Genomic DNA, 12,232 nt, shown 5'->3' with positions numbered 1-12,232 from the left:
TTCCATCTTTACCAAAATAGTTTAGACTGAGCTGCAAGCCACGAATGCACTACTGTCTTCACCTCTTCACCAAACGTAAATCTTCATCCTCTTATGGCTTCTTTCAGGGGACCAAGCTTATGATAGTCCGAAGGGGCAAGATCAGGAAAACAAGTAGGATGCTCAGTGTTGTCATCAGTCACGAATGTGGGCAGGCGTCTCGTTCTTTCTTCATGGCTGACACTTGTACGACCTTCCTTGAATGTCTCTATCCATTCCGAAACACTTCTTCGTGGCAAAACACTTTCTCTATACTGTGCACAGAGTCTAATATCAGCACTGGACGCACCCTCAGACCCACACAAAAAAATGAATCGCTTCTCTTCTTTCATGCAATCACACATAGGACAGCCATTTTTTCTGGCAGTGCACTGATGTAACACAATCACACCTGCACAGTAGCAGTGACCGGGGAGACGACGATCTTGACCGGAAAGCTCGGATATCGCATTGCGGCTAACAAAAGTTTTAATGTAACAGAAGTGCAGATAATTTTTGACTCACACTCATATATATCCATCAATCTGTTTTTGTACTTTTTTTCTATTCTTACTAAATATTTTTATGTACAAACCCCACTACAATTTCCATGTACAGATTATCGCATAATTTAGGAAAAATGTCTGCAGTATTAAAATTTTCTGTTTGATGAAGGGAACCAGTCAATGTTTGAGACGCTTTTTCCTCATATTTATACAGCTGATATTTTGCTTGTCTGAAATATGTGCTGCGGAGGAATGAATGAGAGTAGTGTATATCGATGAAGACAAGTAAGTTGCCTAATAACAAGATTTGTGTGTTCTAGCCGCTAAATAGTGGAAATGAATAACAAGCATGGATGTTGAAAGTTTTGAACCTTGTCTCCAAATGACAAACTATGGGGAAATCTATTTTACACTGTTTCGTGTCAGAATGGTCTAGTTTACAAATAATGCAAGTGATAATGGCAAGAAAAAAACATTATGATACACACACATTTTTGTTTGTTCGCCCTGGCTTTGAAATGTAAGGGGTGTGCCACTACATGGACAACTCAGCTTGAAATTAAGTAGTCCTCCTTGCAAAATAAAAATAACCAACACCTCCGGCCCTGCATTGAAAGCACAAGACTCTCATGATATTGTTATGCCACGTCAGCCCTGCAGCCAATCATCGACCACTAATAAGATTATACGTGCTCATTTCCTACAGATACATCTCGGACAAGCAGGAGAAGTGAGAGTTCAGCAACCCAATAGGTTGGAGGAATTGGTGAGGTGATAGTGCGTTGTCCAGGAAAGATATAAAATTCATTACTGAGCAAATATTAATAATTTTATTGAAGTCCACAAATTGACAGATCACAAACCGTTTTTCAGCTCCAGACAGGAGCCTTTGTCAGGTAAACACCTAATGAAGGTTCCTGCCTGGGGCCGAAAACCGTTTTGTTTTCAGCTGACGAAAGCTCCTGTCCGGAGCCTAAAACTGGTTTGTTGTCATCTGATGAAGTCTCCTGTCCAGAGCCGAAAACGGGTTTGTTTTCATCTGATGAAGGCTCCTGTCCAGAGCCAGTCGAAAACGGGTTTGTTTTCATCTGATGAAGGCTCCTGTCCAGAGTTGAAAGAGTTCTCTTCTGGTGCTGTCTCCCACCTTCAAAGTTAAGTGTATTCAACAAGTTCCTCTTTCTTCCATGCCACCTGAGCACCACCTATATTGTGTTCTTCTACCCAATAGGCTGGAGGTCTCACGTGGCATAGTTATGTCAAGCGAGCACTTCTTAATTTAAAAAGAGGTTGCACAATTAGTAGACAACCTCTTTAAAGGCTTTTGAGGTCATAATGTACATGTCACTGTACACAGTACAGATATATTCTCCTATAGGGGCTATACTTTTAATGGCCATCTGATATAGGCTATCAGTAGTTTTCTGTCCATTTTATGAAAAAGCAAAGTAGATAGAAGTAAAGTATGGCCCAGTACACATTTATGGATGTCATATTACACCTCCATACTTATTAGATGCTGCAGAGAGCCACAGGACAGTTGTGTACTTAAAGGTTAAAAGAGTTTCCTAGGGAATAAATATTCATATATAAGCTGTAAAAAGTAAGTGATATCATTTACTAATTTACTTACATTAGGCCAGATTCCTTAGGGATTTGATAGTTAATCCAACTCGGGTACCCACAGATTGGCTTCTGGTCCTGTAGTTTATACTGAACAGTGTTTCCAGTGACAGCATGGGATCAAAGCTGTGCGTAAAAGGGGTCAAATGGTGTCTCGAGACCCCTCATCCAAACATTTACCCAGCACTGATTAGCAATTTTTTGTCAATACAGAATGTACACAAAACGCTGCCAATCAGTGGTGTGGGCGGGGTTATGCAGAGCTCAGCATTCTGAGCTCTGCTAGATCTTTGGCAGATAAAACTCTGATTTTACCTCAACTACTGCACCCAGTAAACTCAGTGACACATCACTGGAATCAGGATCTCAGCCCCCACATAATACTGCTGTCAAATTATATAGCAAAATGCTGCTGAAAGATTCCCTTTAAATGATCAATTACCGACCATGTAAAACTATGTAAATTTAATTTTAGATGTTAATTTTGAGTTTTGAAACAATTTAAATCATTTTGTGTATTTTAGGACGCCCCGATGTTGAGCAGCCATGTGAAACAAGTGTAAGGACATGGAGTCCTGGAGCCAACGACAACTCTGTGCCTCCAGCTTGTACTGAGCCACATGGATGCTATCTACAGCTGGAATTTACGTACCCAGTGATTCCACAGACTCTAACTATTTGGGTGACATTTGTAACCACAGACTTAGATACAAAAGGAGCTGAGGTGGAAGTCAAAGTCCTTTACGTCAATGGGGAGAACTCATCACTAGGCATTCAAAGTATCTTTTGTGATGTTCCTCTGACCATCAAGTTAGACCAAGTTAAAGTTGAGGTTTATGCCATTCAGATCTACACCAAGGACAACCAAATGGAGATTGATGCTGCTATGATCACCTCAGTGCCTAACTGTCCCTTGTGTGCAGACTGCAAACCAATCTACTACAACGTTCTTCGAGACCCAACTTTTCCACCCAGTACGTCTTCTTTGACATCCAGCCTTCAGAGAAGGTACATAGACAGGTAGGTGATAATGTCCATAGAAGTTGAATGTGATAAACTTTGCCCAGGCTAACGAGAGACAAAAGCGTCAATTTATACTAAATTCCAATAAATGGGAAACTCAAGAAAAATAAAGAAGTCTTAGTATTTTTTTTTCCTAAGCCCTTCTAATTATGCATGTAATCTACTGCAAGTGTATTAAAATACTTATTAATCATTGTCTTTCCTGAGGAGATAGGCAAGTATTCTAATACATTTAATCTACATTACATGAATAATTAGGAAGCTTTAAGGGGAAAAAAGACTTTACTTCTTTAAAAGAAGACATATATTTATATTTACGTCAACCCAAGCTTGCTTTGATCTCTCTACAGGCTTGAGAATCAGATGGCTGTAGACATGAGTTAAAGTCTTTAATGATTTGGTGAAATGTTTTGTATCTGAACCCATTTGACATTGTAGATTCTGTTTAGTTGATGCTCTATCAGCAACAATCTGAAAAACTTTGAATTTTCAGTATTAAAAAGTGCAGTATACTTATAAATTATCACTGGAGTTTTAGTTAAGCAGATCTTGAAGAACCATCAGGACCTAAAGACTGTAAGTAAGGGTACACGTTCTAACAATTGCACTTGTATACTTTTTAAGACACTTAGGAAATGTTCTGGCATGAAGCTAATAAATATCCTTCAGAAATAAAATGTCCTTTATGGAGTTTAAAAATACTTTTGAAAAAGCAGAAGTTAAAAAAAAAAAAGTTTTCAAAAATTATGTTTCTGAAATATTCTTTTCAAGACATTGTTGTCTCCTCCGTATGACTACTTTTACATGACCAGATTTATAAGGAGTTACAATTTGATGGTGATTACTATTAGTAATTTATTAGATATATTTTAAATTAACTAATTGATGCTGATTACTATTAGTAATTTATTAGATTTATTTTAAATTAACTAATTGCTGCTAAATTCATTGATTGCCATTTATCACGTGTGATGCTAATCGTAACATCATCACTGACCATTTAATGGTTTTAATGTATCTGAAAAAGAAGCTGGATCAACCCGGAAACACGTAATACAATAAAAAAAACTGTTCATCTGACTTTGTGCAGTTTTTTTAAGGACACATATAGATTTAAATAGGTGAGTCTCATTCAAAAACTAAAGAGACCAATGCACGCTTATATTTTTCATGCAGATATTTAGTTTTTGGGTCCTCTGAACAGTCTAATCGAATAACACATGTCTGAGTGCTTGTTTGCATGAGGTCAGGTTCTCCAAATATCTTGAAGAAATAACCACTGATATTCTATGGACGTCGCGCGCACTAATCCATCTGTTTTTTCATGTAATCCCACACAGGCTCAAAGATTAAGCAACTACCGGGTGTCAAATAATTCTAGGACTTCTTGTTTTTCTTTATGCTGAAGATAGGTCTTAATTAGTGTTGATTGAGCAATGAAATGAAGTGAAGTGTGTGCTCGGTACTCAAATCTAGCACGTGTGACACTCGGACGTGCTTGTCTCGAGTAGCAAGTATAATGGAAGTAAAAGGCAAACTCTAACATTTTTATGTAGCAAGGGAAAATTCACTGACAGGGATCTGAGCACTTGAGCGTCATGCGATACTCGGCACTGCTCCTTATTCGAGACAAACACCCCGATGCTCAATTGAGTATCGAGCAGTGCCGAGCACGCTCACCCATCACTGTTCCTAATGACATTGGTTGTACTGTATGTTTGGGATGGTTCTCCTACTGCAGAATAAATTTTAAGTCAATCAGATGCCTCTCAGATGGTATTGCATGTTGGGTAAGTATCCAACTGTATTTCTCAGTATTAAAGATACCAAGATATGGGCATCTTTAATGATTGTAGATGCAGTGGTTGGCCAAATTTAGTTCAGCAAATGAAAGACATCATGCTTACTACTCTTCAAAATCGGGAGATTCCAGCAGTGACTTCCGCTCAGAACTGGCAGCAACTCATGGGACCCAGTTACACTCATCTCCTGTTCAGAGAAAACTGACCAAAAGTGATCTTCATGGAAGAACTTTGATCAAAAATTTCAACATGGAAACAATACCAAGTGATTCAACTATTCATGTAAACCTTTGAACTGGAGTTCAGAAAAATGTCAGCAAGTGCTCTGGACTGATGAGACAAAATGTGAAATATTCTCTTGTAACAAAAGGCAGTTTGTTCACCAAAAGGCTGGAGAGATTCACAATAATGAGTGTCTGCAGAAAACAGTGAAGCATGGTGGAGGTTCCTTGCAAGTTTGGAGCTGTATTTCAGTAAATAATTTGGGATTAATGGTGTCCTCAATGCTGATAAATACAGGCAAATACTTATCCATCATGCAATGCCATCAGGGAAGAGTCTGGTTGGCACCAAATATGTTCTTCAGCAAGATGACTCAAAACATTAAGCAAATGTCATTAATAACTATCTTCAGGGTAAAGAAGAACAAAGAGTCCTGGAAGTGATGATCCGGCCCCTGAAAGCCCTGATCTCAACTTCATCCAGTCTGTCTGTGACTATATGAAAAGACAAAAGGATTTATGTAAGCGATACTGTATATCTAGAGATTTGTGGTTAGTTCTCCGAGATGATTGGACCAATCTTCCTGTCGAGTTCCAACAAAAACTGTGTGAAAGTGTATCTAGAAAAATGATGCTTTGATGCTCTTTTAAAGATAAAGGATATTGATTTAGTTTTCTCTTTTATTCATTTTGTCAATTGGTTAAAAAAATTAAACACTTCTATTTTTGAAAGCATTTTTACCGTGACAGATTTTTGTCCACTTTTATAGAGCTGTGCAGCAATGAGGTGGCCTGTAGTGTCCCACTACTAAGGAAAAATCAGTACTGAAGCCCTATCATTCATAACATTTGTATGAATTGTCCCACAAAGATCAAGGCTACATACAGCTATGCAGACCAAAAATAAGATATCAAAGTTATGACCATCTGAATAGGCAAAATAAAAAGAGAAATCTGCATGACCTCAAAGCTCAGATTGTCCAGCTCTCCTATGTGTTAGTTAATCCAGGAGAAAAAAAAATGAATCAATAAATATGGGGGGATATGTGACAAAGTCACTGGCAAAGTGCTGGAGAGGAGACACGTTTCACTGAGGCCATTAGTTTCAGTGATTTGAAACCCAGAAGTTTGCTCCAGCACACTATTTGTCAAGAAGGGTTTTTGTGGACAACCATAGATCTGGTGGGAGGTTGTCCACCTTATCTCAATCCCAGGGTGTGTTTGGGATTAAATAGTTGGTCTTCTGAGGAACTCAGTGCTCATTGTGTATAGAGAGGCTAACTCCAGAGAGGTGCTCATGTTGGTGCTAAACTGAACCATGTGTTTTTGCTGACCCTGAGCAGGCAGATCCCTGCAGACATATGGACTGTAATGTATCAGATTGTTTTGTTTTACTGTGTTGCCCAGAGGGCCATGTTTATTTTTACTTCTACGCGGTTTGTCGTATGTATAATAATCCAGTGAAAGACTTAAAGAAACATTGTTCCCGTGTCTACCTCCATCTACAGCTGAGTGAGATCATCTACCACACTCCATACGCATTTATAGATGTCATATTATGCCTCCATACATAATAGAAGCTGCAGAGAGCCATAGGACAATTGTGTGCTTAAAGGTTAAAACAGTGTCCTGATGAATAAATATTCATAAATAAATTGTAAAAAGTAAGTTATAACAATTACTAATTTAGTTCTTTTAGGCCAGATGCCTAGGCATTTGATAGCTGCTCCAACTCAGGTACTACCAGATTGGCTGTGGTTTATGCTGAACAGTGTTTACTGTAAAAACTGAGAAAGAGGTTAACTTTGCTATGGAAAAAAGCATTCTAGCGACTCTGTCAGCAGGATTTTGTCATGAAATCAGAGAGCAGCATGATGTAGGGTGTCTCCCAGTTCGGAGGAAAAACTTATGAACGCTGAATCAGTACTGTAGCCCTATCATTCATAAAATTTCTAGGACTTGTCCCACAAAAATCAAGGCCACATACTGCTTTGCAGACCAAAAATAAGCTATGATCAAAAGAGGAAAAATAAAAAAAAAGAATTCTCCTTGACCTCAAAGCTCAGATCGTCCGGATCTCCAAGGTAATAGAAAAAAATAAAATAAAATAAATTGAATCAAGAAATATGGGATTTAAATTCTTTTTCGACAGAGATATTGCATGGAATCTCAATATTTTATAAAGCAAATACATTTAAAATAATGTAGATGCATTCCATATACCTGCCTGGGCAGTGAAATCTCAAAAAGGCAATAAAAAATTCCCATTCCTTATCATGTTCCAGCAAGTGATTGATTTATTATAGAGCCTCCTTGAAGATATATCAGAGCTTAGTACAGTACATTTCTAACAGTAAATGAATGATATTAAATATGTGGAGACAAGACGAGTCTCTCTGCAGGAGGCCGAATGATCGGCGTTATGTAGCGACTCTATGTGAATGTAGACAGAGGCGGAAACCTTTAGTTTGTCTGGTATGGAGTTGAATCCAGTCAATGTTATAGGAGAATGATTTATCTGTCGCTCATATTTCCCACAATGTTTGGCAGGATATTTTTCTCCTTCAAATTCTTCGAGGCCTCATGCAAATGGCCGAGCTGTACTGAGGCACACGGAGTCCCTGTGGCTCTATGTTATGAAGCTGTAGGCACTCATGTTACAGGGATAGTCTCCCTTGCAAAATAATTCTCTCTACGAAAGTGCCTTCATAGTATCACATCCAAAGTAATGAACTACATTAAGAAAGAAAGCTTAACAAGGAATTGGAGGCCTGGAGGGGTGTATAGAGGCCCTGTAGAAGTCTATGTGTGCCATAATACAACTCCAGTCTGGTATGGAGCTTATTCTTGTGTGTATGATTAACTCTTCTTCATTCCTATCGCTGCTTCAATGTCTTCAAATATCCATGTTTTGCAAATTTATGTAATTTAGAAAGTGATCTATTGGGAAAAAGAGACCGGCACTACATCTTCCATAAAAAACTAGTCCGATTTATTTCATGAATGAAAGATATAAGACCACATATAGACACAAATGTGCAGAGAACTGATGTGTTTCAGAGATTGCATCTCCTTAAACAAAGCTTCAGAAAATGTGACCTTGTAAGTATATTCAAGGCACAGATTATGATTTTATGGAACTTTTTCCAAAAAGAATATACTTTAAAAATTGCATACCTGATTGATATATCAGTTAATAACCCCACCAATCACCAGAAGTCTCCGGGTTTTTCCCTAGCCACAAGGCCGTATCTAACGTGAAATGAATTGAGTGGCAGGTCATAAATACGCCACTAATGAAAATAGCCGAAAGGATACAGAACTCTTGGGTATCTTTAGTGACATAAATAGCCAGCTCCATTCTATACTTTCTGACAGTAGTCTTCTTTGGGAACCACACCAATCTATCACCTATCCAGGCTAGAGTAAACTCCTTCAATAAATACACACAAGGTCAATAGCTATTGGCATGCATGTGCCCCCCCATTATTAGACTAAAGTCTAAACATCGATATTGACTGGTTCAGCCAACAGTCAATTAATTGTCTGAGGAGTTAAGGATATGACATGTCCAATTTCGAACTACAAATCTTTTTTTTTCTCATGGAGATGAGTCACCACCAGACAGGCTCTATCATAGAGAAGACAAGAGTGCTCTAAACAAGCAAGTGCTTCTATTTATTGGAGAGGCAGCCAAGATAGCTGTCGGTCAAACCGTCAGTCAAATCATCGGTCAAGCCATAATTCATCCAAGGAGTCAGGGATTTGGCATGTTTGATTTCAGACTACCAATCTGTTTTTTTCTCATGGAGATAAGCCGCCACCAGACATGGCTCTAACATAGTGAATACAAGAGTGCTCTGTTTATGGGAGATAGCTGCCGGTCAAACTATTGACCAGATGATAATTTGTCCGACAGCCTTCTTATGTGTATAACATGTTCTACCCTATTGCCTTCTGAAGTAACATATGGTAAGCACTATCCCATGACTGATATGGTTCCCTTCATACTATTGCTAATCATTGGTTTTTAGAAGATTCTTGGCTGGCAAAAGAGTTAAAGCGGAGAATCCTCTTGTGAGGTTTGAATTATGAAGAATTCCTAAGAGATGACTTTACCCAAAGAAAAAAAATACAGACTGCCCCCAATATTCTCCGACATTCTTTTGCCAGGCTTCAATACGTACAAACATATTTTTTTTTTTATTGTAAATGAGTTTCAGACTTGGACTGAAGTTGAAGTAACAAAATTACATTCCTTACAAATCAAACTCTGCAGCCCCCTTTATCTTTCTGAAATTTGAGTTGCAAGACCTAACCCAAATACTTGTGACTCACATTGTGCACTTTTTTCTCATGATTGATGTGGTGCAATAGCACAGTTTCTTCTCTTTACTTTATGCCATAGACAGAAGGCAGTGGAGGTTCTTGATGCTCATGGGTTCCAATGAAAAATCTCCAACAGGCCCCCAACTATCGCTGGTCTTTAATATTAATAGTCTTTTCGTGTGGGTTAAAGGGACCTTTTGGGAACCCTAGACTCCAGGGCTCGGGTGCAATTGCAACTCCTTCACCCATTATAGTTACACTACTGGCAGAAGTGTAGAGTCAAGCTCCTGATCCTGACAAAATGTCTAAAGGTGAATCCTTCAAATATCAGGTACTGCTGCTCTGTTACATACGAAAAGTCACATCCCCTCCATCTACACCCTTTGTATCTCTACAGCCTATGCTATTAGATCTTTGTCACCAGGTCAAAAGTGGACAGTGTTTGATGATATTTTATTCAAGCTGCTCCCGAGTATAGTTCCAGATGTACGAGTCTTTTTACATAGTACTTTATTTGTAACCTTTGCTGATGACACCAAACTATGTAGGATATAAAATCTGACCGTGACATTACAATATTACAGAACGATCTGAATAAGATGACTGAATGGCAAACACTTGTCAGATGAGATTTAATGTAGGTAAATGTAGAGTAAGCCCCGAGGACGGAATAATCCTATAGCTGCATTTACATACAATGGGAGAATACTCGGGACTGCAGAACAGGAGAAGGATGGGGGATTCTGGGTACAAGTAAGCTGAGCAGCAGCACTCAATGTCAGGCAGCAGCTGCAAAAGCAAACGAGATTTTAGGATGTATAAAAAGAGACATAAAGTACCGCGATCCCAACGTATTGTAACCACTTTATAAATAACTGGTGAGGCCACATCTAGAATATGGGATCCAGTTTTGGCCTCCATATTTTAAAAAGGATAATCAAAAGTTAGGATCAGTTCAAAGGAGGGCAACTAGATTATTACACGGGATGGAGGCCTCTCGTATGATGAGAGGTTGGAAAGGTGGGGTTTGTTTAGCTTAGAAAAAAGACTCGTCAGAGGAGATCTCATTTATGTGTATATATGTGTGGTCAGTACAAAACACTGGCACATGACTTATTCCTTCCAAAGGCCATACTGAGACCAGGGGGCACTTATTATGGGTGGAAGAAAGGCGATTCCGGCAGCTAAACGGGAAAGGGTTCTTTACAGTTAGAGCAGTCAGACTGTGGGATGCCGACCACAAGAGGTAGTAATGGCCGACTCTATAACAGCTTTTATACAAGGGCAGGATGATTTCCTCAGTACAAATAACATTTCTGGTTATTGTTAAATTAGTGACAAAATGTACAATTGGCGGAGAAAGGTTGAACTTGATGGACCCGAGGTCTCTTTTCAACCTATATACAGTAACTATGTAACTATGTAAAGACATGCCTCAACCGCTTAGTAAAGACCCTAAAAATTACCCCTAAATAAAACTGCCCAGATCTCTGGGAACATATCTCGGATATTAAAAAAGAAAATGGAATACTTGGGGGCCGCGGTAATGTAACAAGAGGAAAAACTGACCCGATGACAGGTCCTCATTAATGTATTCCTATTTGTTATCCCAAACCTGACACATCATCACTGATGTGCAAAATATCAAGAGGTATTCCAGTTGCCATCATTTATCACCTGGCATGGGTCCCAGCTTGGATGTCCACCAATTATCAAAGTAAGGAAACTTGGGTCATCTTTTTTTCCTGAGCCGTAACACCACGACCAGAATAATTTGAATGAAATGGCAGATCGTACATAGCTAAATTGTTATTGCTATATTCTATATCTTTGGGTTTACAGTTACATAGATATCTAAGCGCCCTGCTCTCTTCGACAGTGCCGTAGACTTACGTTGCGGGGGTAGGGTGCATGCAGCTATTTTCAACCTACCCAAGTAAAGTTCTTGCAGCTAATGTAGAACTCGGTGATTAGAGACAGTCCAACAGCTCTAACAATTATCACCTATAGATTAGAATACTCCTTTAATGGGTTTATGACATTTTGGATAAGATCTGTTTTTTCCAGACATGTCTTGTCTGTCTATGTATCATCTATGTAGAGAATATGTTAAAAACTGTAGACTTTCATGGACAGCAAAAGCAAAACAAAGTATAGATAATGATGAAAAGTTTTATTGTGGACTAAGCATTACAGTATATGATGAAGACACAGGGCAATAACGCTTGTTCCATAGCAAAGTTCTTCTTCACCATCTTTGACTTTCCTTATTGGCTTGGCAATAGGAGTTTGCCATCCATCTATCGTCCATCTGTCCTCTCCAATGCCATAACAGGCAACTGGAGCAGCCACTGACACCTCAAGAAAATCCAAAAACCTAGTTAGCACAACACTAAAGGTTGCAGACAGTTCCTTCAATGCACATTGAGATGTTTCCACCATCTTTTCAGGGTAATTGGAGGTTTTTCACTACTTTCAATTCACCACAAATTGATTTGCCGCTAATTAAATTTTTTCAAAAAATGTCTGAAAAGTTGGCAAATTCAAGTTTCAAAAGATTCGCTCAGCTCTACATGTCAGCAATGTGTTTTTTAAAGCTTGGAACTAAACTCTTTAAGAACAGGATGATTAAGAAAACAACATTCTATTAATTCACGGTTGGTTGGAAGATGAGTTCCACGTATGTTGCAGCGAACGTCTATAGTGACACTCG

General features: G+C 38.7%; 1 protein-coding gene across 2 annotated transcripts in view; it reads left to right on the top strand.

Annotated features, from left to right (window-relative positions):
- PAPPA (pappalysin 1) overlaps nt 1-12,232 on the top strand; it is a 421,200-nt gene that overhangs the window by 189,495 nt on the left and 219,473 nt on the right. For both annotated transcript variants that reach the window (XM_077283454.1, XM_077283453.1), the window contains exon 7: nt 2,669-3,164. In XM_077283454.1, the coding sequence (XP_077139569.1) occupies nt 2,669-3,164 (496 nt within the window). The remainder of the gene's footprint in view (nt 1-2,668; nt 3,165-12,232) is intronic.

The sequence above is a fragment of the Ranitomeya variabilis genome, chromosome 2, assembly GCF_051348905.1.
Source record: "Ranitomeya variabilis isolate aRanVar5 chromosome 2, aRanVar5.hap1, whole genome shotgun sequence".
NCBI lineage: Eukaryota > Metazoa > Chordata > Amphibia > Anura > Dendrobatidae > Ranitomeya > Ranitomeya variabilis.
This window is presented reverse-complemented; position numbering and strand designations above follow the sequence as displayed.